Raw genomic sequence first — 25,845 nt, 5'->3', positions numbered from 1 at the left:
ACCCAGGCACCCCTACTAAATTAGTCTTTAAATGATCCTATACTGGGGACTAGAACTGAAATACCTGAAGCAGAAATCTTGAGGCTCCTGTTATAATCTCAAAAGTAGTCATTGGGCAGCCAGCTTCCCTCTTCAGAGATTAAGACATAGAAAAGAAAGAAACATGGACCAAATAACAAGCTTTGGAGTGGAAAGTTCTCATTACATTTGTATGGAGGTGCCACTAATTCTGTACCCAAATTCCAGTGTGTGTATGTGTGTGTGTGCACATGTGCACGTGTGTGTGTGTGTGTGTGTGTGTGTGTGTGTGCATGTGGTTTTCCCACATTTTTTTTCCTCAGTTAAATCTTTATGCTATTTCCAGCCAGAACACCACATAGTGTTGGTGAGAACTAACAGCCCCCGGCATTGCACAAACAAGTCTTGGCTGCCTGTTTTCCTCTCTTTTCCTTTTAGCCCTCCTACTGTTCTCTTTATGTTGCAATCCACGCAGCAGCAATGGCCAGCCTAACTCTGTTGATGCTGGTGGCAAGAAATTTCTAACAGCAGAGAGGAGTCCTGCAATTCAACTCAATATTGACTCCCTCTACCCAGAGATAGTGTCAGATCCTCCGGGTTAAGGGTTCAGTCCCACAGACTGCCCGCCCCCCTCCCGTCCCCCACTTCAGATGCCAACTCCATGACCAGGTTGTTTATTGTGACTCTGACCAGCTGAGTCCAAATCAGAGGTTCCAATGACCCCATTCCTCACGGTTAATACATTTGTTAGGGCGGCTCAGGGAACTCAGGAAACCGGTTTATTCACTCCAGAGAAAGTTAAGGCATAGAAGCAAGCCTTCATGAGTATAAAGAAAGAAAACATATAATATATATGGATTTAGGTCAATAACAGTTTCAGATATTTGAATAAGCATATATACATAGGACAAAATATACATGAATAAATGCAAAAACTAAAATTAATTTATTAATTATTTAGGGAAAGCTCATTATTGCATGTTGATGATTGTAACTATCATTTTCTCAAAATGAGGTCACTCATATCTAAGAAGAACAGTAGACAAGTAGCTGCTGTTTGGAAAATATCACTTGAAATAACACCTGTCTTTTTAGTCACCAGGGAGATTTTCCCAGATTTAAAATTTAATGCAAGTTTTGGGGTGCCTGGGTGGCTCAGTCAGCTGAACCTCTTGGCTTCCACCCGGGTTATGATGTCATGGTTTGTGAGTTCAAGCCTAGCATTGGGCTCACTGCTGTCAACAGAGAACCCACTTCAGATCCTCTGCCCCCCTCTTTCTCTGTTCCTCCCCTACTTATGCTGTCTCGCTCTAAATGAAAAAAAAAAATACATACATACATACATACATACATACATACATTTAATGCAAGTTTTACAAATAAAAGAAAAATGTATGCAGTTACCTTTCTGGGCAAATAATTTTTAAGTATCTTAGAAGAACCCCTAATTCTTTATATCTCCAACAGTATATGTCTATTTTTTTCTTTCCGTTTTCCAAACATCAGAAAATACGCAATTCTAGGAAGTGATGAAATAAATTTTGTTGAATTAATTTTATTAAAATTGATGCAGATACATATCTCACATGAGCTAAGCTTTGTTATCTGTTCTAAAATGCAGTTATGAATTCAATCACTTTCTACAAAAGTAGAAATACTTTTGTTTTCTCATGTGAAAATGAGTATGTAGAATATATGGTTTGTACTAAGAAACTACAGTTAATTAAATTCATGCAAAAGTTAGTTAAGTAAAGAAGGGACTGGTGGACTGTTGTACAATTCACAGGGACTTGAAATTAACAGGGGAAATGTTTCATCTCTATGGCCCTTTTCACAGCATCCTTTACCTCTTTGTTCCTCAGACTGTAAATAAGTGGGTTTAACATGGGAATCACTAGTGTATAGAACACAGAAACCACCTTCTCCTGCTCCACAGAATACTGGGAACTTGGCTGAATGTAACTAAAGCTTAAGGTACCATAGAATATGGTCACAGAAGTCAGGTGAGAGGCACAGGTGGAGAAGGCTTTCTGTCTACCTGCTGCTGAACTGATCCTCAGGATAGTGATAAAAATGAAAATGTAGGAAATGACCACAATCAAAAAAGTAGCCATGGCAATGACTCCAGAAAAAGTTAAGAGCAGCAACTCATTCTTGGATGTATCAGAACACGACAGCTTTAGCAGTGGCGGAACATCACAGAAGAAGTGGCTAACAACACTGGACCCACAAAAGGACAGTCTTCCCAAGCTTATTGTGTGTATCAATGAGTTGAGCACTCCACCTACGAATGACCCAGTGACCAGCCCTACACACTTCCTTTTAGACATGACTACACTGTAAAGCAAAGGGTTGGCAATGGCCACATAGCGGTCGTAGGCCATCAATGACAGCAAGAAGCCTTCTGTGGTGATAAACACCCCAAAAAACAAATGCTGCACTATGCAGGCAGAGAATGAAATGGTTTCCCTCACAACCAAGAAGTTGATCAGCATTTTCGGTGCAATAACAGACGAATAGCAGGCATCTATAAATGAAAGGCAGCTTAGGAAAAAGTACATGGGTGTGTGGAGCTTGGGAGTGATTTGGATTAAGAAAATCATGCCCAGATTCCCTGCCAAGGTAATTGCATAAATCACCAAGAACAACACAAAAAACATGATTTTCAGGTCAGCATTATCTGTCAATCCCAAAAGAATAAATTCAGTAACAGCTGTGAAATTTTCTTCGGCCATTTGTTAATTCCTTATCTTGAAGTCTGATATGAAAAAAAAATAAAGGAATTAGAATGAACAGGACAGTCTGGCATTTAGTAAAAACAAACAGAAACATGTTTAGAGTTGTGTCTTTAAATAAATCATTTTGCTGAATCTAAGTCTACTCATTTATAATAGCTGGAGCTTTATTAAATTGTTTCTTAATTTTTTCAGGGCTACTTATGATTCTATCCCATAAGAAAATATTGAAAAAGCATTTAGACTCTCAAAAATTTTAGTCTGTTTCTATAGTGCCCACCTCAATAGAAAGAAAGGTGATACCAGAATGAGGGACACTGATGGCAAGTGAAAAGAATTTGCAAAGTTAAATTTAAGCTATGGTCTCAACTCTTCTTATTCAGACATGAAAGAAATAAATTACAAGATCTAAGGCAGGGGTTGACCTTCAAGCTGGTGCCATGATACTTTTCAAAGTGCATGGATCCCTGGCCTCTTGTGATGGCTTCTGATGAGCCCTTGGAAGGACACCCCCAGTGAAATCACCTACTCTGAGACCCAGGAAATCACTTATCACTACTGACTTACTGACTTTGGCAAACTCATTTATCTTTTCTCAGACTGCATATAATTACATCTACGTCACATGATTATTGAAAAGAAAATAGGAGATATTGCAAGCAAGATGCTAAATATTGCTTTGAGTGTGTAATAAGTACTCAAATTACAGAAAAAATAGTAAGATATATATAACAGAAAAATGATAGATGTAGATTAGATAAAAGATAGATGATAGATGATAGATAGATGGATAGATAGATAGATAGATAGATAGATAGATGATAGGTAATAGATGATAGATATGTAGGTAGATAAGCAATATATTGATAGGCAATTGCTATGTGAGTTTCTTTAAGGGAAGATGTGGACAAATATAGATCATGAAAAAAATATTTTAGTCAACCAATTTACCTTTCCCCAATTTTTAATATCTGGCTCATTTTATTTAAAATGGCATTTAAATGTAAATGTAAATGGATGGTTTAACATTTCCTTTGATAAATTACTGGCCCATAAATTTTCACAATTTCTCAAATGTTGCTCAGAAACTATCAATATATTTGCCACAGTGCATGAGTGCTTTCAACAAATGATGTTAGGCCCAGACTTTTCATTACTGAATATAACATTAGTCTATCACGTCCCAAGTATCCTATGCAGTGTGATTTCATGAAAATATTTACACATAAAGTGAAACTGAATTAAATTTAAATTATGTGAACTAGTCCTCATTCAAGTGCTCAAGACCCATATGTGACTGGTAGTCAATACAGAAATTATAGACATTTCCATCACTGCAGAAAGTTGCATTGGTTAGAATTCTCATGGAACTGTCTGCTTCTTCTTTTCAGAACACCAACTAAAAAACATTTCTCAAGGAAAGATTGTCTATTGTAAACAGTTTTCATCATGAGCATACTTAAAAACACAGCACTTCCAAATGGAATTTAGAAATTCAATTATAGGGCTTATTCAGAGATACCCATCCTCTGCAAAATTTAAGATGATACTGAAGCAGAATTGAATAAGGTGTTGAGTTAGATGACATAATCTCTAATATTCTTAGCACTCATATGATTCTACGAGACTTAAAACAAATTTTTTAACTAATCTAATTATGAGGAAATTCAAAGAAAAAGAAAAAAAGCTTACAAAACTAATTGAACTTACCAAAAATATTTTAATCTTTCAGCTTTAGAAACTCTGTGTACTTTTCCATGTTTTTTTATTGGTGAAAAAGAGTTTCCGTTAATAATTATGTGATATACAGAGTTATTATATTAATAGTACGTATCTAAAGATAACTCCAGGTAAAATAATTGAAGGCAAATTTTATCTATTAATGTACAAGGAGCAGAATAACAAACTAATGAACAGTTTTAACATATTTAATACTTTTCCTCTAAGAGGACAAGTTTGTGCAGAAAGGACATCTATATATATACACACACTTGACATTGGCCTCTAAGGAGATCTATGACAGCTTGAATGTTTTACAGTAACTTAGGACACTGTCTCTCAAGGGAATATACACTTTCCCATGATTTCTCTATCTCCATAAAGTGTATAATTAACTAAAATGCTATTAATAATTTAAGAAAACATCAAAAAAAGATGGGGAGATTTTTGAAATTCAGTAGCATATAATAGGAACAATAACTGAAGATAAATCTGTTCAAAAAAAAGTGAATTACCTAAATGATAAATAGAGGTTTCTAGGCTTGTTACAAACTTTGTCTTTTTTCTTTTTTTTTGAAGTTTATTTATTTATTGTGAGGGGGGAGAGGAAGAGAAAGAGAGAGAGAGAGAGAGAGAAAATCCCAAGCAGGTTCTCCACTGTCAGGGCAGAGCCCAGGGCTCTCCATCCCATGACCTATGAGATCATGACCTGGACAGAAATCAAGAGTTGGTTGCTCAACCAACTGAGCCACCCAGGTTCCCCCGAACTTTGTCTTTATGCAGATGTTCAAGACACTGACAAATGTTACTACTTTAAAAGCAATGTACACACACACAGTAAACAAGCAAATTTCTGATGGTTAGGACACCTATCTCTATTCTTGGCTTAACATGCAGAATGATTTGGAAGAAATCCTGCTTGAAATCCGGCTTAGAGTCAGTGCTCACACTCACCAAAGTAATGTTTGCTGATGGATGATACACTCTAGGCATTATGGTACAAACTAGAGATGAGGGGTTATCAAAAATAATGGAATATTCGTTTTAAGAAAGATTGGAGAATAAACATCCTCCCAAAGACACTTACATCAGAGGGGCGCCTGGGTGGCGCAGTCGGTTAAGCGTCCGACTTCAGCCAGGTCACGATCTCGCGGTCCGTGAGTTCGAGCCCCGCGTCGGGCTCTGGGCTGATGGCTCAGAGCCTGGAGCCTGTTTCCGATTCTGTGTCTCCCTCTCTCTCTGCCCCTCCCCCGTTCATGCTCTGTCTCTCTCTGTCCCAAAAATAAATAAACGTTGGAAAAAAAAAAAAAATTAAAAAAAAAAAAAACACTTACATCAGAATATCTAGATATCTGTTCCAAAAAAGTAGATAATCATGGAGGGAAATAGGAGGATGCTAAAAATCAGGCTGATAAGGGAAAATTGGTGGCATGTCTTTCCTGAGCGCTTTCGCCGATCTCTGTAACTGGAATCTGGATTTTAATAAGCCTGCTGCGGAAAACCACTGAAAATTGGAGAACACACATGTGACAGATGTTCTCAGATATTTGATGATTGGCAGCACACTACTGTGATCTGTAAGGGGCACGTTTACTGGTTCCTGACACGGGGTGGTGGTTGGGAACACATGGAGAACACAATAGTCACATTGAAACGAAAAGACAAAATCAGATCAGGAAGGGCTGGGGTGCCTGAAATGTGGGAGCTTAGTCCTGGAGTAGACAGACCTAAGCAAAGTGATTAAGATGTTGACATGACGTTTGAGACTTTGGATGACTTGTGAAGTGCACATATTAAGAGAAGACCCCGTAAGTCCAGATCAGGAACAACCACCAGGGAGAAAGAAATCATCAGGAATCCGTATGATGAAAGCTACTGATTCACACAAGATATATCAGATATATTTAAATTCTGTCAACACTTACTGAGGAAATTTATTGACTATATAGGGCTTCCAGTGGAGATAGCAAAAGAGAAAAGAACTCACCCCAGAGGAAAAGATTCACTATACTCCATTTTAACATAGCTCAATATTAACTTCCAACAGGATTAAGTAGAATGACAAGTAAATAAAAGTAAACAAACTCCTTGCCAAAAGAAACCTCAACACTGTTTAAAGAAAGATGTAAAAATTCTCTACTCAACTGCAGAATGTTTGCAAGGTTTAGGATCTAAAGTTATATTTCTCTGCAGTTTGAAAAAACAGGAAAATGTTATCCATAACCCCAGGAAAAATAAATCATCGGTATTAGACCTAGAAATAACAGAGATAATAGAAATAGCAGATTAGAAATTTAAAACAATTGCAAATATTTGCAAGAATTTAGAGGAAAACATGGATATTAGAAAAAGAAACAGCAATTATGATAGAGGACCTAAATGAGTTACTAGGAGCAGGAGGTAATATCAGTCATAAGCATTTTATTGTTCTTTTTTTAAGTTTATTTATTTATTTTGAGAGAGAGAGAGAGAGACCACAAGCAGAGGAGGGGCAGAGAGAGGGAGAGAGAGAATCTCAAGCAGGAGAGAAAGAACCCCAACCAGGCTCTCAGTACAGAGCCCGACACAGGGCTCAAGCTCATAACCTTTGAGATCATGACCTGAGCTGAAATCAAGCTTCAGGCGCTTAACTGACTGAGCCACTCAGACATTTCTTATTCATTATTTTTTTAACAGCAAACTAGATACTGCATAAAAAACAATTAGTAAATTTGAAAACAAGACAATAGATTTTACTCTTAATGAGTACAGTTCGTGGGAATCAAAGATTGGTAGGATCTCAGCTCAGGAAACATTATACTTGAGGCAATCATTATGGCAACACATTGCATTACAATCATTGTTACAGGTTTGCCATATGAAAGGTCAAGGCATGTATATCAGTCATTTAAAGATGAGGCTTTAATTTCAAGTCTTCTACTTGTCAGCCATGTGACTTTCGGCAAGTTATCTGAGTTTGGTGTCCTTTGAATATGGAAATAGTAATATCTGTCTTACTGAGGTTAAATGATGTATTTTAACCCAGTGCCTACTGATATGCTTGTATTCTAATAATAAATTCCAAGAAAAATTCTTGTCCAATTACGATGCTATTGTCAAATGTATCCATGATTTTTGGAGCTATTCCAGTTTTACTGGGATAAAGCTGATGTCAAACTATTTTCCATTGTTACTTTCATCACTGACTCTGAATGAGTGTATTTATATCATGTAGGTCTCCATGGAGCTGTGCATTATCATTTACGTTGTTTTGTTCCTTTCCTTGAATTGTCCCTTACATTTTTTCACTAGGGAATATGTAGGATATCCTCGATAATTAGTAGGTACCACAAAGCAACTTAAAAATATCTCTCAGATGATTTGGGCACATCATCTGAATGAATTACATGTAACTTCCTCAGGGAGCATTGCAAAGAAGAGGAGAAACATAAATTCTCCCTGCCCAAAGGAAAAGCAAGAGTAATTTAGGAGAAGAAAATCCAGTCTATTAAAGGTGAGTAGTAGATAGGACTTGTTAATTTTGATTATCACTTGGATGCTGGTAATTTCCCATGGTTCCTGGCTTCTGATCATGGACACTCCCATAGTCACTGACAGCAGATTCTTTCTAACACATCACAAAAATTCATTATACTTTTTGTTAACCGGGGTTCCCTGGAGTAGAAATGTCTTTTTAGGGCACTAAATCCTATGAATTGACTATATGTCATAGATCCATTTGATCTGTGAGAGTTGATAGTGGAATTTGGATATTACAAGTGAAGAGGAAGTCAAAGGTATCTGAAAAAATCAATATTGGTCTCATCAACTAGAAACTGTCAAGGTTAGGATTTCTACATAAACTACAGAATGCCCAGTTACATATGGATTTCATATTAACAACAAATAATTTGTAGTATATGTCCTATGTAATATTTAATAATATTCTTTAGTTTGAATATATCCAATGAAATATTTAAAAAAGAATATTTTAAGATATATTATTACCCATGCAATATTTTATAAACTACAAATAATTTTAATATAAGGACTCCAAGGCATGAGCTTGTAAATATTTTAGTTGTTTGTTTTTTGTTTTTTGTTTTCCCTGACTGATTTGCTTCCTACTTGATTTCTTTATTCAGAATGGGATTTATAAACTAATTGAGTAGCCTGGGAAATAAATAGAATGACTTTTAAGAATTATGGAGAAAGCCCTGAACCCCAAATAATTCCTACCTAATATTACCATGTCTGAAGATTGAAAAGTCATTTTCAATATGTCATTTTTTATATCCTGTTTTAATGGTTAGCCCTAAATGGAAGTATTTAAAATATATGCATCAAGAAGTTCAAAACTGGGGCGCCTAGGTGGCTCAGTCGGCTAAGCATCTGACTTCGGTTCAGGTCACCATCTCGCGGTTTGTGGGTTCGAGCCCCACATTGGGCTCTGTGCTGACAGCTCAGAGCCTGGAGCCTGCTTCAGATTCTGTGTCTCTCCATCTCTCGGCCCCTCCCCTGCTCATGCTCCGTGTATCTCTGTCTCTCAATAATAAATAAACGTTAAAAAAAATAAAAAAAAAAAGATGTTCAAAACTGATCAGATATCCTTTTCAAAATAAGAATGGATAGGGTGTTAATATCTCTTTAACACCTTAATAGCCATTCTTTTTGATAAATACTCAGAAGCAGGGTTCCTAGATCATATGCGGAATTGCTAATCAACAGGTATAAAGTTTCAGTTATGTGAGATGAGTAAGATCTAGAGATACGTCATACAACATCGTGCCTAGTTAACAATGCTGTGTTGTAGAGTTAAAAATCTTTTAACTATGTAGATCTCATGTCAATTATTTTTATAATAAAATAAAAATTAAAAGAGAAAAAAACAGAATGAAAGAATCCAGATATCTTCAGAGAGAGGTAAAAACTGACACTGAAAGTGGAGAGAAACTCAATAAACATTAGACTAGTTCTTAGCAATACATTGACGACTTCTAAGTGGTGGGATTGGTACCAGCATTCTGAATCCCTTTGTTAAGACGGTGCATTTTCCGTTCTGCGGGAAAACCCATGACAGCAGGTCCGGCGACCCTTGGAGCTTATTCGTGCAAGAGGAAGGGCCCTGAAAGCAGGGAGGAACTCAATGGAGAAACAATAGACAGTATCATCCAGGAAAATGGGATGGTATCTCCCGTACTGCCTCTCTCGTCCATGCCCACTCCCGGGATCAAACTGGCTGACTCAACACTAAAAATTATCAGATTCTTAGAAATCTGCCAGCTGCCACCGGGTAGCTTCAGACTCCAGCTGGCCTGTGGTAGGCTCCCAGGAGTTTCATCTGATAGGTAGAAGTGTCTACCTTAACCCCCTTGGACTGCTAGTTGTACTGACTAAAGCTACACATCTTGTTACGTGAAAGTAATTCTATTGTGTATTTTATCTGACTGAATATGTTCAATTCCAATTCCTTCTCCACTTGAAAATCATGCTAACAGAGTTCCGAATGTTCACTGAAAAACAGTGGGAAAGGAAGGAATCCAGGTGGATTGAGCTAAAGCAGTTTCACTGTCTTCAATCACTTTGTTTCACTGACTTCCAATGTAAATTTTATGAAATGAAGGCGACACTTATCAGAGAAATATTTGCAAATCACAGTGTTGTGCCCTACGTATATCCCTTTGTGGAATTTGAGAAATAAATTGACATAATAAACACTCAAATAAACATGTTAAATGTTTCATAGACCTTATCATATCCACAGTGGAAGAATCAATCTATGCATATAAATAAGCAAAGCAGAGGCAATATAGCATGTAAAATTCAATATTCAAAATCCCTGAATATTGATATAAACTGTATATTTTAGCAGGAGTGGATCCAAACCTTGTGCATTTTGAGGCTTATCCTAATTTGAGATCGTTCTTTAAAAAAAAAAAAAAAAGAAATAGGGGAGCTTGGGTCGCTCAGTCAGTTAAGCGGCAGACTCTTGATTTCAGCTCAGGTCATGACGTCATGATTTGTGAGTTCAAATCCCACAATGGGCTCTGTGCTGACAGCTTGGAGCCTGCTCCCAATCCTCTGTCTCCCTCTCTCTGACCCTTCCCTGCTTGTACTCTCTCTCTCTCTCTCTCTCAAAAATAAATGAATGTTAAAAAAAAAAAATTAAAAGAGAAGAAATAAAACTATGCATGTAAGTTGCAATGTAAATGTGAATATTTATTTACAATGGAAACATAATCTTAAAGTTCAGCTCTAAAACTAATAATCAAAAGCATCATAAAATCTTGGGGTGCCTGGGTGGCTCAGTCAGGTAAGCCTGATTTTGGCTCAGGTCATGATCTCAGGGTTTTGAGTTTGAGTCCCACGTGGGGCTCTGTACTGACAATGCAGAGCCTGCTTAGGATTCTCTCTCTCCCTCTCTCTCTCTGTCCCTCCCCCTCCCTCACTCATGCTGTCTCTGTCTCTATCTCTCTCTGTTTTTCAAAAAAAAGCATCATAATATCCATAAATATGTTCTTATTAATGACATACATCTCAGCATATTGGGTGGTAGGAGTGTTCTTAACAGCTGTTCTTACACCAAATGGATGGCACTTTTCAGTGATAAATATCACTGATTTTGAACCATATAGATATATTCAGTAACCATCAAATAAAGTATTGTTTACTCAACCTCTCTTTAACTGGATCCCACAAATGTCCTCAGACATGACAAACTATCTTGACATTAGCTGAAGGATGATGGAGAAGTTGGAATGGAGAGAGAAAATGAGCTTAATTGATCAAGGTTAAAATATTTTACATTTGCAACATTTACAAAGATATATTACTTTGTTAGTTCATGCCTAAGGCCTCATTCATGGCCTTGAAAATGCAAATGAGGAACCTAAATCTTAAACTGCATTGCCTCCAGATTATTTCTGCTTCTTTCATTAAGAATATCAAAATTTCACTGGAATTATCATACAAAAATGGAAGTGTACAAAAGGAAAATTGATACCATTGTGTAGATGAAATAAAGTCTAATAAATTTGTATTAATGCTTATATGGCTTTTTACTTTTTTTATGAATAGACTTTTATTTTATTTCATTTTTTAAATATAAAATTTATTGTCAAATTGGTTTCCATACAACACCCAGTGCTCATCCCAACAGGTGCCCTCCTCAATGCCCATCACCCACTCTCCCCTCCCTCCCACCCCCCATCAGCCCTCAGTTTGTTCTCAGTTTTTAAGAGTCTCTTACGCTTTTGCTCTCTCCCACTCTAACCTCTTTTTCTTTCCTTCCCCTCCCCCATGAGTTTCTATTAAGTTTCTCAGGATCCACATAAGAGTGAAACCATATGGTATCTGTCTTTCTCTGTATGGCTTATTTCACTTAGCATCACACTCTCCAGTTCCCTCCACGTTGCTACAAAAGGCCAGATTTCATTCTTTCTCATTGCCAAGTAGTATTCCCTTGTATATATAAACCACATATTCTTTATCCATTCATCAGTTGATGGACATTTAGGCTCTTTCCATAATTTGGCTATTGTTGAGAGTGCTGCTATAAACATTGGGGAACAAGTGCCCCTATGCATCAGTGCTCCTGTATCCCTTGGGTAGATTCCTAGCAGGGCTATTGCTGGGTCATAGGGTAAGTCTATTTTTAACTTTTTGAGGAACCTCCACACTGTTTTCCAGAGCAACTGCACCAGTTTGCATTCCCACCAACAGTGCTGGAGGGTTCCCGTTTCTTCACATCCTCGCCAGCACCTATAGTCTCCTGATTTGTTCATTTTAGCCACTCTGACCAGTGTGAGGTGATATCTGAGTGTGGTTTTAATTTGTATTTCCCTGATGAGGAGTGATGTTGAGCATCTTTTCATGTGCCTGTTGGCCATCTGGATGTCTTCATTAAAGAAGTGTCTATTCATATTTTCTGCCCATTTCTTCACTGGATTAATTGGTTTTTGGGTGTGGAGTTTGCTGAGTTCTTTATAGGTTTTGGATACTAGCCCTCTGTCTGATATGTTATTTGCAAATATCTTTTCCCATTCCGTTGGTTGCCTTTTTGTTTTGTTGATTGTTTCCTTTGCTGTGCAGAAACTTTTTATCTTCATGAGGTCCCAATAGTTCATTTTTGCTTTTAATTCCCTTGCCTTTGAAGATGTGTCAAGTAAGAAATTGCTGCAGCTAAGGTCAGAGAGGATTTTTCCTACTTTCTCCTCTAGGGTTTTGATGGTTTCCTGTCTCACATTCAGGTCCTTCATCCATTTTGAGTTTATTTTTGTGAATGGTGTAAGAAAGTGGTCTAGTTTCATTCTTCTGCATGTTGCTGTCCAGTTCTCCTAGCACCATTTGTTAAAGAGACTGTCTTTTTTCCATTGGATGTTCTTTCCTGCTTTGTCAAAGATTGGTTGGCCATACGTGTGTGGGTCTAGTTCTGGGGTTTCTATTCTATTCCATTGGTCTATGTGTCTGTTTTTGTGCCAATACCATGCTGTCTTGATGATTACAGCTTTGTAGTAGAGGCTAAAGTCTGGGATTGTGACACCTCCTGCTTTGGTCTTCTCCAATATTACTCTGGCTATTCGGGGACTTTTGTGGTTCCATACAAATTTTAGGATTGCTTGTTCTAGGTTCGAGAAGAATGCTGGTGCAATTTTGACTAGGATTGCATTGAATGTGTAGATAGCTTTGGGTAGTATTGACATTTTAACAATATTTATTCTTCCAATCCATGAGCACAGAATGTTTTCCCATTTCTTTATATCTTCTTCAATTTCCTTCATAAGCTTTCTATAGTTTTCAGCATACAGATCTTTTACATCTTTGGTTAGGTTTATTCCTAGGTATTTTATGCTTCTTGGTGCAACTGTGAATGGGATCAGTTTCTTTATATGTCTTTCTGTTGCTTCATTATTAGTGTATAAGAATGCAACTGATTTCTGTACATTGATTTTGTATCCTGCAACTTTGCTGAATTTATGTATCAGTTCTAGGAAACTATTGGTGGAGTCTATCGGATTTTCCATGTATAATATCATGTCATCTGCAAAAAGTGAAAGCCTGATTTCATCTTTGCCAACTTTAATGCCTTTGATTTCCTTTTGTTGTTTTATTGCTGATGCTAGAACCTCCAACACTATGGTAAACAACAGCGGTGAGAGTGGACATCCCTGTCGTGTTCCTTATCTTAGGAGGAAAGCTCTCAGTTTTTCCCCATTGAGGATGATATTAGCTATGGGCTTCTCATAAATGGCTTTTATGATGTTTAAGTATGTTCCTTCTATCCCAACTTTCTTGAGAGTTTTATTAAGAAGTGATGCTGAATTTTGTCAAATGCTTTTTCTGCATCGATTGACAGGATCATATGGTTCTTATCTTTTCTTTTGTTAAGGTGATATATCACATTGATTGATTTGCAAATATTGAACCAGCTCTGCAGCCCAGGGATGAATCCCACTTGATCATGGTGAATAATTCTTTTTATATGCTGTTGAATTTGATTTGTTAGTATCTTGTTGAGAATTTTTGCATCCATGTTCATCAGAGATATTGGCCTTTAGTTCTCTTTTTTTTACTGGGTCTCTGTCTGGTTTAGGAATCAAAGTAATACTGGCTTCATAGAATGAGTGGAAGTTTTCTTTCCCTTTCTATTTTTTGGAAAAGCTTGAGAAGGATAGGTATTATCTCTGCTTTAAACGTCTGGTAGAACTCCCCTAGGAAGCCATCTGGTCCTGGACTCTTATTTGTTGGGAGATTTTTGGTAACTGATTCAATTTCTTCACTGGTTATGGGTCTGTTCAAATTTTCTATTTCTTTCTATTTGAGTTTTGGAAATGTGTGGGTGCTTAGGAATTTGTCTATTTCTTCCAGGTTGTCCAGTTTGTTGGCATATAATCTTTCATAGTATTCCCTGATAATTGCTTGTATTTCTGAGAGATTGGTTGTAATAATTCCATTTTCATTCATGATTTTATCTATTTGGGTCATCTCCCTTTTCTTTATGAGAAGCCTGGCTAGAGGTTTATCTATTTTGTCTATTTTTTCAAAAAACCAACTCTTGGTTTCGTTGATCTGCTCTACAGTTTTTTTAGATTCTATATTGTTTATTTCTGCTCTGATCTTTATTATTTCTCTTCTTCTGATGGGTTTGGGGTGTCTTTGCTGTTCTGCTTCTATTTCCTTTAGGTGTGCTGTTAGATTTTGTATTTGGGATTTTTCTTGTTTCTTGAGAAAGGCCTGGATTGCGATGTATTTTCCACTCAGGACTGCCTTTGCTGCATCCCAAAGCGTTTGGATTGTTGTATTTTCATTTTCATGTTTTCCATATATTGTTTAATTTCTTCTCTAATTACCTGGTTGACCCATTCATTTTTTAGTAGGGCATTCCTTAATCTCCATGTTTTTGGAGGTTTTCCAGACTTTTTCCTGTGGTTGATTTCAAGTTTCATAGCATTGTGGTCTGAAAGTGTGCATGGTATGATCTCAATTCTCTTATACTTATGAAGGGCTGTTTTGTGACCCAGTATGTGATCTATCTTGGAAGATGTTCCATGTGCACTCAAGAAGAAAGTATATTCTGTTGCTTTGGGATGCATAGTTCTAAATATATCTGTCAAGTCCATCTGATCCAATGTATCATTCAGGGCCCTGGTTTCTTTATTGATCCTGTGTCTAGATGATCTATCCATTGTTGTAAGTGGGGTATTAAAGTCCCCCACAGTTACCACATTCTTATCAACGAGGTTGCTTATGTTTGTGAGTAATTGTTTTATATATTTGGGGACTCCCGTATTCGGCGCATAGACATTTATAATTGTTAGCTCTTCCTGATGGTTAGACACTGTAATTATTATATAATGCCCTTCTTCATCTCTTGTTACAGCCTTTAATTTAAAGTCTAGTTTGTCTGATATAAGTATGTCTACTCCAGCTTTCTTTTGACTTCCAGTAGCATGATAGATAGTTCTCCATCCCCTCACTTTCAATCTGAAGGTGTCCTCAGGCCTAAAATGAGACTCTTGTAGACAGCAAGTAGATTGGTCTTTTTTTTTTTTTTTTTTTTTTAATCCATTCTGATACCCTATGTCTTCTGGTTGGAGCATTTAGTCCATTTACATTCAGTGTTATTATTGAAAGATGTGGGTTTAGAGTCATTGTGATGTATGTAGGTTTCATGCTTGTAGTGATGTCTCTGGTACTTTGTAGTCCTTGCATCAATTCACTCACAGAGTCCCCTTTAGGATCTCTTGTAGGGCTGGTTTACTGGTGATGAATTCCTTCAGTTTTTGCTTGTTTGGGAGAACCTTTATCTCTACTTCTATTCTGAATGACAAACTTGCTGGGTAAAAGATTCTTGGCTGCATATTTTTCCTGTTCATCGCATTGAAGATTTCCTGCCATTCCTTTCTGGCCTTCCAAGTTTCAGTAGATAGGTCTGCCACTCCTCTTATGTGTCTACCTTTGTATGTTAGGGCCTGTTTATTCCTAGCTGCTTTCAGAATTCTCTCTTTATCATTGTATTTTGCCAGTTTCACCCTGATATGTCATGAAGAAGATCAATTCAAGTTACGTCTGAAGGGAGTTCTCTGTTCCCTCTTGGATATCAATGCCTGTTTCCTTCCCCAGATCAGGAACTTCTCAGCTATGATTTGTTCAAGTACACCTTCAGCCCCTTTCCCTCTCTTCTTCTTCTGGAATTCCTATGATACGGATATTATTCTGTTTGATTGCATCACTTAGTTCTCTAATTCTCCCCTCATACTCCTGGATTTTTTTATCTCTCTTTTTCTCAGCTTCCCCTTTTTCCATAATTTTATCTTCTAATTCACCTATTCTCTCCTCTGCCTCTTCAATCTGTGCTATGGCCGCCTCCATTTTATTTTGCACCTCATTTATAGCATTTTTTAATTCCTCATGACTATTTTTTAGTCCCTTGATCTCTGTAGCAATAGATTCTCTGCAGTTCTCTATACTTTTTTTCAAGCCCAGCGATTAATTTTATGACTATTATTCTAAGTTCTTGTTCTGTTATATTTCTTAAATCATTTTTGGTCAATTTTTTTAGCTGTTGCTACTTCCTGGAGTTTCTTTTGAGGATAATTCTTCCATTTTGTCCTTTGGGTAGTCCCTGTGGTAGCTCCAACTTGAAGGGAACTTCCCCTGTGCTGTCTGGAGTAACTTGAGTTGGTGAGTGGGGCCGCAGTCAGACCTGATGTCTGCCCCTAGCCCACCACTGGGGCCACTGTCAGACTGGTGTGTACCTTGTTTTCCCCTCTCCCAGGGGCAGGACTCACTGTGGAGTGGCATGGCCCCTGTCTGGGCTGCTTGCACACTGCCAGTCTTGTGGTGCTGCTTAGATGGGATTTAGCCAAGGGCATATTAGACTGGGTGGATCCACAAGTTGCACAGGGGAGGGTGGGGCAGGCTTAGCTAGATTTGCCCTTTGTGGTCTTTTGTGGGAGGGACCCTGCAGCACTGGGAGGGAGGCACGCCCATCGGATGCATGGATCCACAGAAGCACAGCATTGGGTGTTTGCAGGGTGCAAGCAAGTTCGGTGATGGGAACTGGTTCCCTTTAGAATTACGGTTGGGGGATGGGATAGGGAAATGGCACTTGCCAGTGCCTTTGTTCCCCTGCTGAGCTCTGTCCTTCTGGGGCTCAACAACTCTCCCTGCCGGTGTCCTCTCACCCTCCCCACTCTCTGAGAGCAGAGCTGTTGACTTTTAACATTCCAGATGTTAAGTCCCATTGGCTGTCATAACTCACAGAATCCGGCCTCTTCTCTCTGCAAACCAGACTTCAGGGGCTCTGCCTTGTCCAGTGGGATGCCCCCCACTGCCCTAGCTCCCTCCCACCAGTCCGTGTAACACTCAACACTTTTCTGCCCTTCCTACCCTCTACGGTAGGCCTCTTGTCTACGCTTGGCTCCAGAGATTCCATTCTGCTAGTCTTCTGGCGGTTTTCTGGGTTATCTAGGCCAATGTGGGTGGAATCTAAGTGATCAGCAGGACGCAGTGAGCCCAGCATCCTCCTACACCAATATCTTTGCCAATCTTGTATGGCTTTTTAAAAATCAATGGGTATTTTCCAAATATTGTTGGCTCTATTTAAAGTTTAATCGGCTATCCCAGTACATTTGTTTCATGTGGATCTCTCGCTGAGAAGTAGAGAATTCTATCATTTGTTTTAGTTTCAAAATAAGATGTGGAAATTCTTCTTCTATCCCCACTACAAAGAAATATTTACATTGTGTCTACAAATATTGTAATTTATTTAAATGAACTACATGAAAGCTAATAGCAACCTCTCTGTGTCTTCCCAGAAGAGCTAACTGGAGTACATGGGCCAACAGAATCTAACATCACAGACGGAGTTCATTCTGATGGGAGTCACAAGGCAGCCTGAGCTACAGGTTCCCCTTTTTGGGGTCTTCCTCATCATCTATACAGTCACAGTGGTGGGCAACCTGGGCATGATCATCTTGACCCAGGTGGACTCCCGCCTACATACACCTATGTATTTTTTTATCAAACATCTGGCTTTCATTGATCTTGGTAATTCTACTGTCATTTGTCCCAAGATGCTGGTAAATTTTGTTGTGGATCAAAATGCCATTTCTTATTATGCATGTGCCACACAGTTGGCTTTCTTCCTTATGTTCATCATTAGTGAATTTTTCATCTTGTCGGCCATGGCCTATGACCGCTATTTGGCCATCTGTAACCCTCTGCTCTACAATGTTATTATGTCACAGAGACTTTGTCACATGCTAGTGGGCATTCCATACCTCTACAGTACCTTTCAGGCTCTAATGTTCACTATTAAAATTTTCACATTGACCTTCTGTGGTTCTAATGTCATCAGTCATTTCTACTGTGACGATGTTGCCTTGTTACTTATGCTCTGCTCAAATGCACAAGAAATAGAATTGTTGATCATACTATTTTCAGCATTTAATTTGATCTCTTCCCTGCTGGTAGTCCTCGTGTCTTACATACTAATTCTGATATCCATATTTCAAATGCATTCTGCAGAGGGTAGGAAAAAAGCTTTCTCCACGTGTGGGTCTCATTTGACAGTGGTGATTGTGTTCTATGGATCTCTACTATTTATGTACATGCAGCCCAAATCTGCCCACTCCTTTGATACTGATAAAATGGCTTCTGTGTTTTACACATTAGTGATCCCCATGCTAAACCCCTTGATCTACAGCTTAAGAAACAAAGAGGTAAAAATTGCCTTCCGCAGGGTCTTTAGGAATCAGCACAAACTTTGTATCTAATATTCAACATGGAATAATGTTCTAATAAACAATGATAAAGGCAAATGTCACTTGATAATGTATCTAATTCTTTTTGACTCCAGAACAAAGACTAATTATCACGTACAAAGCAATCTCTTCTATTTAACCAATATACTTATATATATATTCAGTTCATATTTTGGATCTTAATTAAATGCACTCACCTAAAACATTCCCTGCTTTTGATTCAAAGTTTATTTTAGTTATCCCATAGAACTTTACATTATTCCCACTGGAAACCTTATTAAATGCTGCATCAGTAAACTAAGTGTGTGTTTGTTTCTTTCAAGTTTTTTTTTTGGGGGGGGGCGAAGGGGATAGGGGGTAGGTATCTTCACAATCTTATTTACTCTGTATTTTCTGAACCCACAACAAAGTATAAACAAAGTGAATCTTTTGCAGATAATGTATAGTTGGATCATGATTCCTTAAAAATCCATTCCCCCAATTCCTACCTTTGGAGAATTGAATTTATTTACATTTAAAGTAATTACATTACAAGGTCTTCTTGAGTTTATGGCTCAACACTAACTTAGGAATGTTTATAGTAAAAGTCCACAAGTGATTAAAAGAACGAGCATGGAATTATGAGCTGAACAATTCCAGGGTCACATAAGGCAGGAAGACATGAAAATTTCCGAAAGCCAGAGTGTGGAATTCATGTTTAACACCTAGGCATCCAGTAGAGATCTGAGGTAAAAACTACTTCAGATTCCTGTTCATATAGTTTGAAAACAAATCTCAAAAAAAGCCAAGTAATACTTGTTTACAACATTATGAACATTGTTTAACAGTGTTTATAACTTAGCATTATCTTAGGAAGATAAAAAATATATAGTCTTCATTAACAGACAATTCACAATATTCAGCATCCAATCACAAGTACTAGATATGAGTGAAGGCATGTGAAGAAAGAAACATGTGATCCTACCCAGGAAATAATTAAAATAGGTTCTAAAATGACAGTGATGATAGAATTACCAGGCAAGGACTTTATAACATATGAAAACATATGCTCAATGTATTGAATAATTTAATAAAAACACTCACCTTTTGAGGACACAAATGAAAGATTTAAAGATGACCAAAGGGAACTTCTATAAATTAAAATACTATATTAGACGCAAACACATAAATTGGACGAAAGTAACAACAGCTGAAAAAGAAATAACTTCACTTAAGCATATCACAATAGAGGCTACCCAAAATGAAGCCAGAGGGAAAACAAAAATTAAATAAACACTTTGAAAATTGTCTAAGTGATCTCCAGAACAATAACAAGCTGTACACTATACATTTAAATGTAGGTCTAAGAAGAAAAAAGAGAGAATGTGGAACAGAAAACCCATTGCAAGAGATGTTGGGCAGAATGTTTTTTTTTCCAAATTCATTATAAAACATTAACTACAATCCCAAAGATTTAAGAAGCTAAAAATATTCTAAGCAGGGTAAACAGAAAGGAAAGTATACCCACATTACAATAAAATTTCCAAAACCCAATGATAATGAGAAATCCTTAAAAACAGAGATGAAAGATACTTCATGAACAGGGAAAGAAAAGATTTACCACTGATGCATTGGCAGAAACAATATAAGTCACAAAACATTGCCTTATGTTAGCCCATAATTATATATCTAGTAACAGTATATTTGGATAATGGATGCTGTACTATCCAATATCGCATTATCTTTTTCTAGGAAGTCATTCTTTCATTTACCCTTGCATAGTTGTGTGTGTGTGTGTGTGTGTGTGTGTGTGTGTGTGAGAGAGAGAGAGAGAGAGTATGTGTGTAATATAACTAATATGTGCATGAACTGAAATGCTGAGCATCTTTATGATTCCCAGTGTTCAATGATATTGTATAATTTATTCAGTTAGACACCCATACAAAACACTTCTGATCTTTCTCAATGGGATACTCCAGGAATAATTTCAGAGACCCATGGTACTCTCGCTCAAGTAATTACATGCATTTTTTTTTTTAATTCTGGAGTTGGATTAAAACTTTAACAGAATGAGTCTCAAGGGGGCAGGGAAATGTTTAAATACATTCTGCAGCAACCAGTGAGGATTAAAACAATAGGAAGTCAAAGTTGATTCTCCAGTAAGGTAAGTAGAAAACACTGGTCTTGGAAAATGTCAGGACGTACAGCTTAAACTGGGTCATCACCAAAGCCTTGAAGGGCATTATGCTCTGCAAAATTGCTTTTTCCTTTGCAATATACTTTTCTGCCATCAATATGATTAATGTGTAGGACAGATCTATTATATACTCTCTGGTACTCTGAGCTGTGCTATTAGATCACCTTTGTTGTCAAATAACTGCTTTTGTCATTTGTTTTAACAAGAATCTTCCTGTATCCTTATTTACCTCATGTTCCTCTTGTTCAACTATTCATTTCCTACTGACTCAGGGTGACCTTAATAGAGAGAAAGACTCCTATTGTGTTTATGAGAATATACTCTGAAGACAGAATAACTTTTTTTTAATTTTGACCCCACCACTTATTATCTGAGTGACCTTAGTTAAGTCATTTCCTTGACGTTCACATGGATACGGTCCTACCATCGATTTTCTAGAATTACTGTATGCATCATATGAGTTAATCTATGTAAAGTGCTCAGAAAAGTGTCAGGCACGTAATGAGTTCTCCATCAGTGCTTGATATCCATTTGTATTCTTCTTTCCACTGGGCCTCTTTAGATGTATCTCTATGAAGAATTCATAAATAATTAGATTGGCCAAATCCCTTTTAGTGCAAAAGGAGTGTATGATTGGAGGATCATTAGTATAAGTGATTCGCCAGGCAGAAATACCAGATGTGGCAAACGTGGACATGATACAAATAACAATATTCTGAAATTAATATAGTACAGCATTAGATTTTGTAGAGGGTAAATAGACTGAGCAGTAATGTGAGAATATTGAGATATATATTTAATGTCAAAGGTTTCCTGAACATCACCTTTTGCATCACTCCGTCAACCATTTGAAAAGTTTTTTTAATGTCTTGTTATTTTAAACAGATATGATCATTGTCAATAAGGTAAAGCTTATGGTTGAGGTGTATATGTTTGTTTTCTGGGCTTCAGAATTTTAGCAGACATATAGGGGTGCCGGGTGGTTCAGTCGGTTAAGCGTCCACCTTCAGCTCAGGTCATGAGCTCACCTTTCCTGAGTTCGATCCCCAAGTCAGGCTCTGTGCTGACAGCTCAGAGCCTGCAGCCTGTTTCAGATTCTGGGTCTCCCCCCCCCCCTCTCTGCCCCTCCCCCGCTCATGCTCTGTCTGCCTCTCTCAAAAATAAGTAAACATTGGGGTGCCTGTGTGGCTCAGTCAGTTGAGCATCTGACCTCGGCTCCGGTCATGATCTCAGGGTTTGTGAGTTTGAGCCCCAGGTCAGACTCTGTGCTGACAGCTCAGAGCCTGGAGCCTGCTTCAGATTCTGTGTCTCCCTCTCTTTCTGCCCCTCCCCTGCTCACGCTCTGTCTGTCTCTCTCTCAAAAATAAAAACATTAAACATTACGTTTAATAAAACATTAAAAACATTAAAAAATATTTGTAAAATTAAATAAATAAATAAATAAACATTAAAAAATTAAGTTTCCATCACTATGTGTTGTGTGTGGGTCTCAGTCTATCAAAGTGAAGCTATCAATTAGGAATGCCCAGGGACCCATGCTATTCTTGGTCTCAGAGAGGTGGGGGAAAGGACTTGGAGTTCTGCCTTGATTGGGGTCAAGGATGGGATGTCTGCAGTTTCATGGGTTTGCTCGTCATCCGTGAATTTAAAACCTAGGAGGCAGGAATTAAAGCTTGGGAAGGGAAATGCAGGGTACCTCCAGCAGTAGGCCCTCTAGGTCACCCAGGGCCTTCCAAAAGGGGGACTTCACGAGTGAGGTGGTCTGATCTTTCCCTAGTTGTGTACCTGGCAACGTGCTTATCTGAGAGGGATGTTTTTGAAATCAATGCTTTGGCAATCAAAAGCTTAATCTCAGAGATTTACGTTATAATACATTACAATTAAAAAAGCTGATTGTTAGGCATTTGCACTACAATGTGAGTGTAGGTGTGTGTAGTTTGGGCCTGAGGGGAAGAGGAGTTTTCATTTATGTTTCAAGGTAAAGAGAGTATATCTCTATCTCATGCACAGTATTTTAAATTCTTTTAAAAGATAGCCTCTCAAATATAATACATAGTGATTTTGTACCTTACACAGGTTACCAAGATGAATCCTATGGAGAAACAGAATCATTCTGCATTGATTGAGGTGACTGAATTTATTCTCCTGGGGATCACCAGCAACCCTGGGCTGCAAGCACCTCTCCTTGCAATCTTCCTTATCATATATTTGATCACAGTGACAGGCAATCTGGGCATAGTTATCTTGACCCATTTGGACTCCAAGCTAAATACCCCCATGTACTTTTTCCTTAGACATCTGTCAATTACTGATCTTGGTTACTCCACTGTCATCGGCCCAAAAATGATGGTAAACTTTGTGGTGCACAAAAATACAATTTCCTACCATTGGTGTGCCACCCAGCTGGCAGTCTTTGAGATTTTCATCATCACCCAACTGTTCATTCTTTCAGCAATGGCCTATGATCGCTACGTAGCCATCTGCAAACCTCTCCTCTATGTGGTCATCATGGCAGAGAAGGTGCGTTGGGCGCTGGTCCTTATTCCTTATTTCTACAGCACATTTGTGTCACTCTTTCTCACAATCAAATTATTTAAATTGTCCTTCTGTGGCTCCAACATTATCAGTTATTTTTACTGTGACTGCCTTCCTCTCATATCCATGCTCTGTTCAGACACACATGAATTAGAATTGATCATTTTAAGTTTTTCAGGCTGTAATCTGCTTTCTTCCCTCTTGATTGTTCTTATATCCTACATGTTTATTCTTGTGGCCATCCTCAGAATGAACTCAACCGAGGGGAGATACAAAGCCTTCTCAACCTGTAGTTCCCACTTGACGGTGGTGGTCGTGTTCTATGGGACATTATTGTTTATTTACCTGCAGCCCAAATCCAGCCATACTTTTGATATTGATAAGATGGCCTCTGTGTTTTACACCTTGGTGATCCCTATGCTGAATCCATTGATCTACAGCTTAAGGAACAAAGAAGTAAAAGATGCTCTGAAGAGAATTTTAACCAACCGATGCAAAATTTCCACTTAATATCATACAGTTCAGTTGCAAAGGTGGGTCCAAAAGTCTTTGTTTAATGCTCTGCCAGTTCAATTATAGCATCAAAAAGTAGAAATGTTTTACCTAATTGATCGCGTTCCTCCTTTTTTGGACAAAACTCCTCCTATATCTTCCTGTATTCTTCTCCATCCCAATTGAATAAATGAACGAATGAATTAATTAATATTATAGCCAGATAATTTAAGTTCCAAGTTATGTCCAAGGTCATATTGGAGGTTGTAGGCAAATCATATTGAACTTGGGTTTGTAGAGGTTAAAAAAAATCTTAGTCAAAATGGAATAAAACTTACCAGAAAATACTAATGTGTTTTTTATAGTAGTGATTTTGTATTGATGATAGGTAAGATTGTGTATGCTAGGCAGGAGGCAAGAAAGTAAGTAAATGTGTGATTATAACACAACATGATCAAATCGTTTCAAGAATCTAGGCTAAATAAGAAAGCATAACACTTCAGAATGATATTATCAGTTGGCTTGAGTTCATATTTTCTATTTCAAGGATACAGGGGTCATCTGGGAAGATTGTTTCATTAAGAACATGAGAAAAATATTGGCTGATTTTTGGTCCCCCTTGACAGGTCCTCATACTGTATAAGTAACTTTGATTTACCATAGGCTCCTGATAAGCTGATTTAGAATCAACAAACTCAAGATCAAGGAGTTATTTGGTCGTCTATCAAAATGACATCAAGATTTTGAAAAATCTATAGCAGTAATAGCAAAGATTAAAGATAAATAAGGCTATTTTTTAAGTTTATTTATTTTTTATATTTGAGAGAGAGAGAGAGAGAGAGAGAGAGAGAGAGAGAGCATGAGTGAAGTTGGGGCAGAGAAAGAGGGAGAAAGAGCCAAGCAGGCTCCATGTTCCTTATGCAGGTAGGGTTCAAACTCATAAACCATGAGGTTATGACCTGAGCTGAGATCAAGTAGGATGCTTAACTGACTGAGCCACCCAGGCGCCTGTGAAACTTTCCTGTCTATTTGGTCCCCTTCCTCAGCCTGTATATACAGTGATGCTTTTGCACGGACTATGCTAACGAGATGCTTCATTAACATTGTGCACTCACTCAGCGAATGGATGGACTCCTTACATTTTCGTATTATCTTTGTTATTTCATGGATATTTTTTAGACTTTTAAAATATGTACACTACCTCACTAGTGTTTGTTTCAATCTGCCCTCGTATTAAAAGTTAAAATTGTGGGAAATTAAATCAATACATGAACCATGCCTTCCTTGTGCTAAATCCATGCATTTTGCTTACTTTCCTCCTTTAATGTAGTTTACTTTGTTAAGAGAGTTGATCTCAAATTTTCTCACGACAAATAGAAAAAATAACTATGTGAGGTGATGGGTATGATAATTAGCCTGACTGTAGCGATCATTCCATGATATATTACAAATATCAAACCATTGTTTTATAGTTTAGTTTTATATAATGTTTTTATTGATTATAATCTCAATAAAGCTAGACTTTTTAATTTTTTAAATAAAGTGAACTGACTAAAATAAAACATAAATTCAATACAATAAAATGAATACAAAGTTGTGTTCTCTGATGATATCAACTTTGTTTACCATGTTGACTTTGGATCTTATCCATCAGCTTATTTGTTGTTATGAGCGCATTTTATTTTCTAGCATAACAGTTTATATTGTACTGCACAGTCTTTTTCATTTCCATTGTTATCCACAAAACAAAAAGTAACATCAAATAATATTAATAGCTTTCTCCAATACCATCCATTATAGAACGGTATTTTAAAAAATCATAATTCACCATGCCTCTGCAACTTACTTTCCTTACTTGATAATTCATCATCAGCATCTTTCTTGGTCAATAACTGTTTTTTTTTTAATATTAGCATTTTTTTTT

General features: G+C 37.5%; 3 protein-coding genes across 3 annotated transcripts; 2 read left to right on the top strand and 1 right to left on the bottom strand.

The window, feature by feature from the left end:
* Positions 1-1,814: 1,814 nt before the first annotated feature.
* On the bottom strand, positions 1,815-2,762 carry OR5J2 (olfactory receptor family 5 subfamily J member 2). Its single transcript, XM_025927932.2, has one exon. The coding sequence runs from the start codon at positions 2,751-2,753 to the stop codon at positions 1,815-1,817; it is 939 nt and encodes a 312-aa protein (XP_025783717.1). The 5' UTR covers positions 2,754-2,762.
* A 5,098-nt stretch (positions 2,763-7,860) lies between these two features.
* On the top strand, positions 7,861-24,404 carry LOC112864938 (olfactory receptor 8K1). The gene is made up of 2 exons (XM_025927947.2): positions 7,861-7,965; positions 22,971-24,404. The coding sequence occupies exon 2, from the start codon at positions 22,980-22,982 to the stop codon at positions 23,937-23,939; it is 960 nt and encodes a 319-aa protein (XP_025783732.1). The 5' UTR covers positions 7,861-7,965; positions 22,971-22,979; the 3' UTR covers positions 23,940-24,404.
* On the top strand, positions 17,789-18,730 carry LOC112864878 (olfactory receptor 8K5). Its single transcript, XM_025927879.1, has one exon. The coding sequence runs from the start codon at positions 17,789-17,791 to the stop codon at positions 18,728-18,730; it is 942 nt and encodes a 313-aa protein (XP_025783664.1).
* Positions 24,405-25,845: the final 1,441 nt, after the last annotated feature.

The sequence above is a fragment of the Puma concolor genome, chromosome D1, assembly GCF_028749965.1.
Source record: "Puma concolor isolate L17-30 chromosome D1, mPumCon1.1.hap2, whole genome shotgun sequence".
Classification (NCBI taxonomy): domain Eukaryota; kingdom Metazoa; phylum Chordata; class Mammalia; order Carnivora; family Felidae; genus Puma; species Puma concolor.
The sequence above is the reverse complement of the archived record's forward strand: the minus strand, read 5'-3'. Positions and strand labels throughout refer to the sequence as shown.

Excerpts from the sequence above, each read along its gene's own strand:
- OR5J2 (XM_025927932.2), bottom strand. The coding sequence starts at position 2,753 with ATGGCCGAAGAAAATTTCACAGCTGTTACTGAATTTATTCTTTTGGGA.
- LOC112864878 (XM_025927879.1), top strand. The coding sequence starts at position 17,789 with ATGGGCCAACAGAATCTAACATCACAGACGGAGTTCATTCTGATGGGA.
- LOC112864938 (XM_025927947.2), top strand. The coding sequence starts at position 22,980 with ATGAATCCTATGGAGAAACAGAATCATTCTGCATTGATTGAGGTGACT.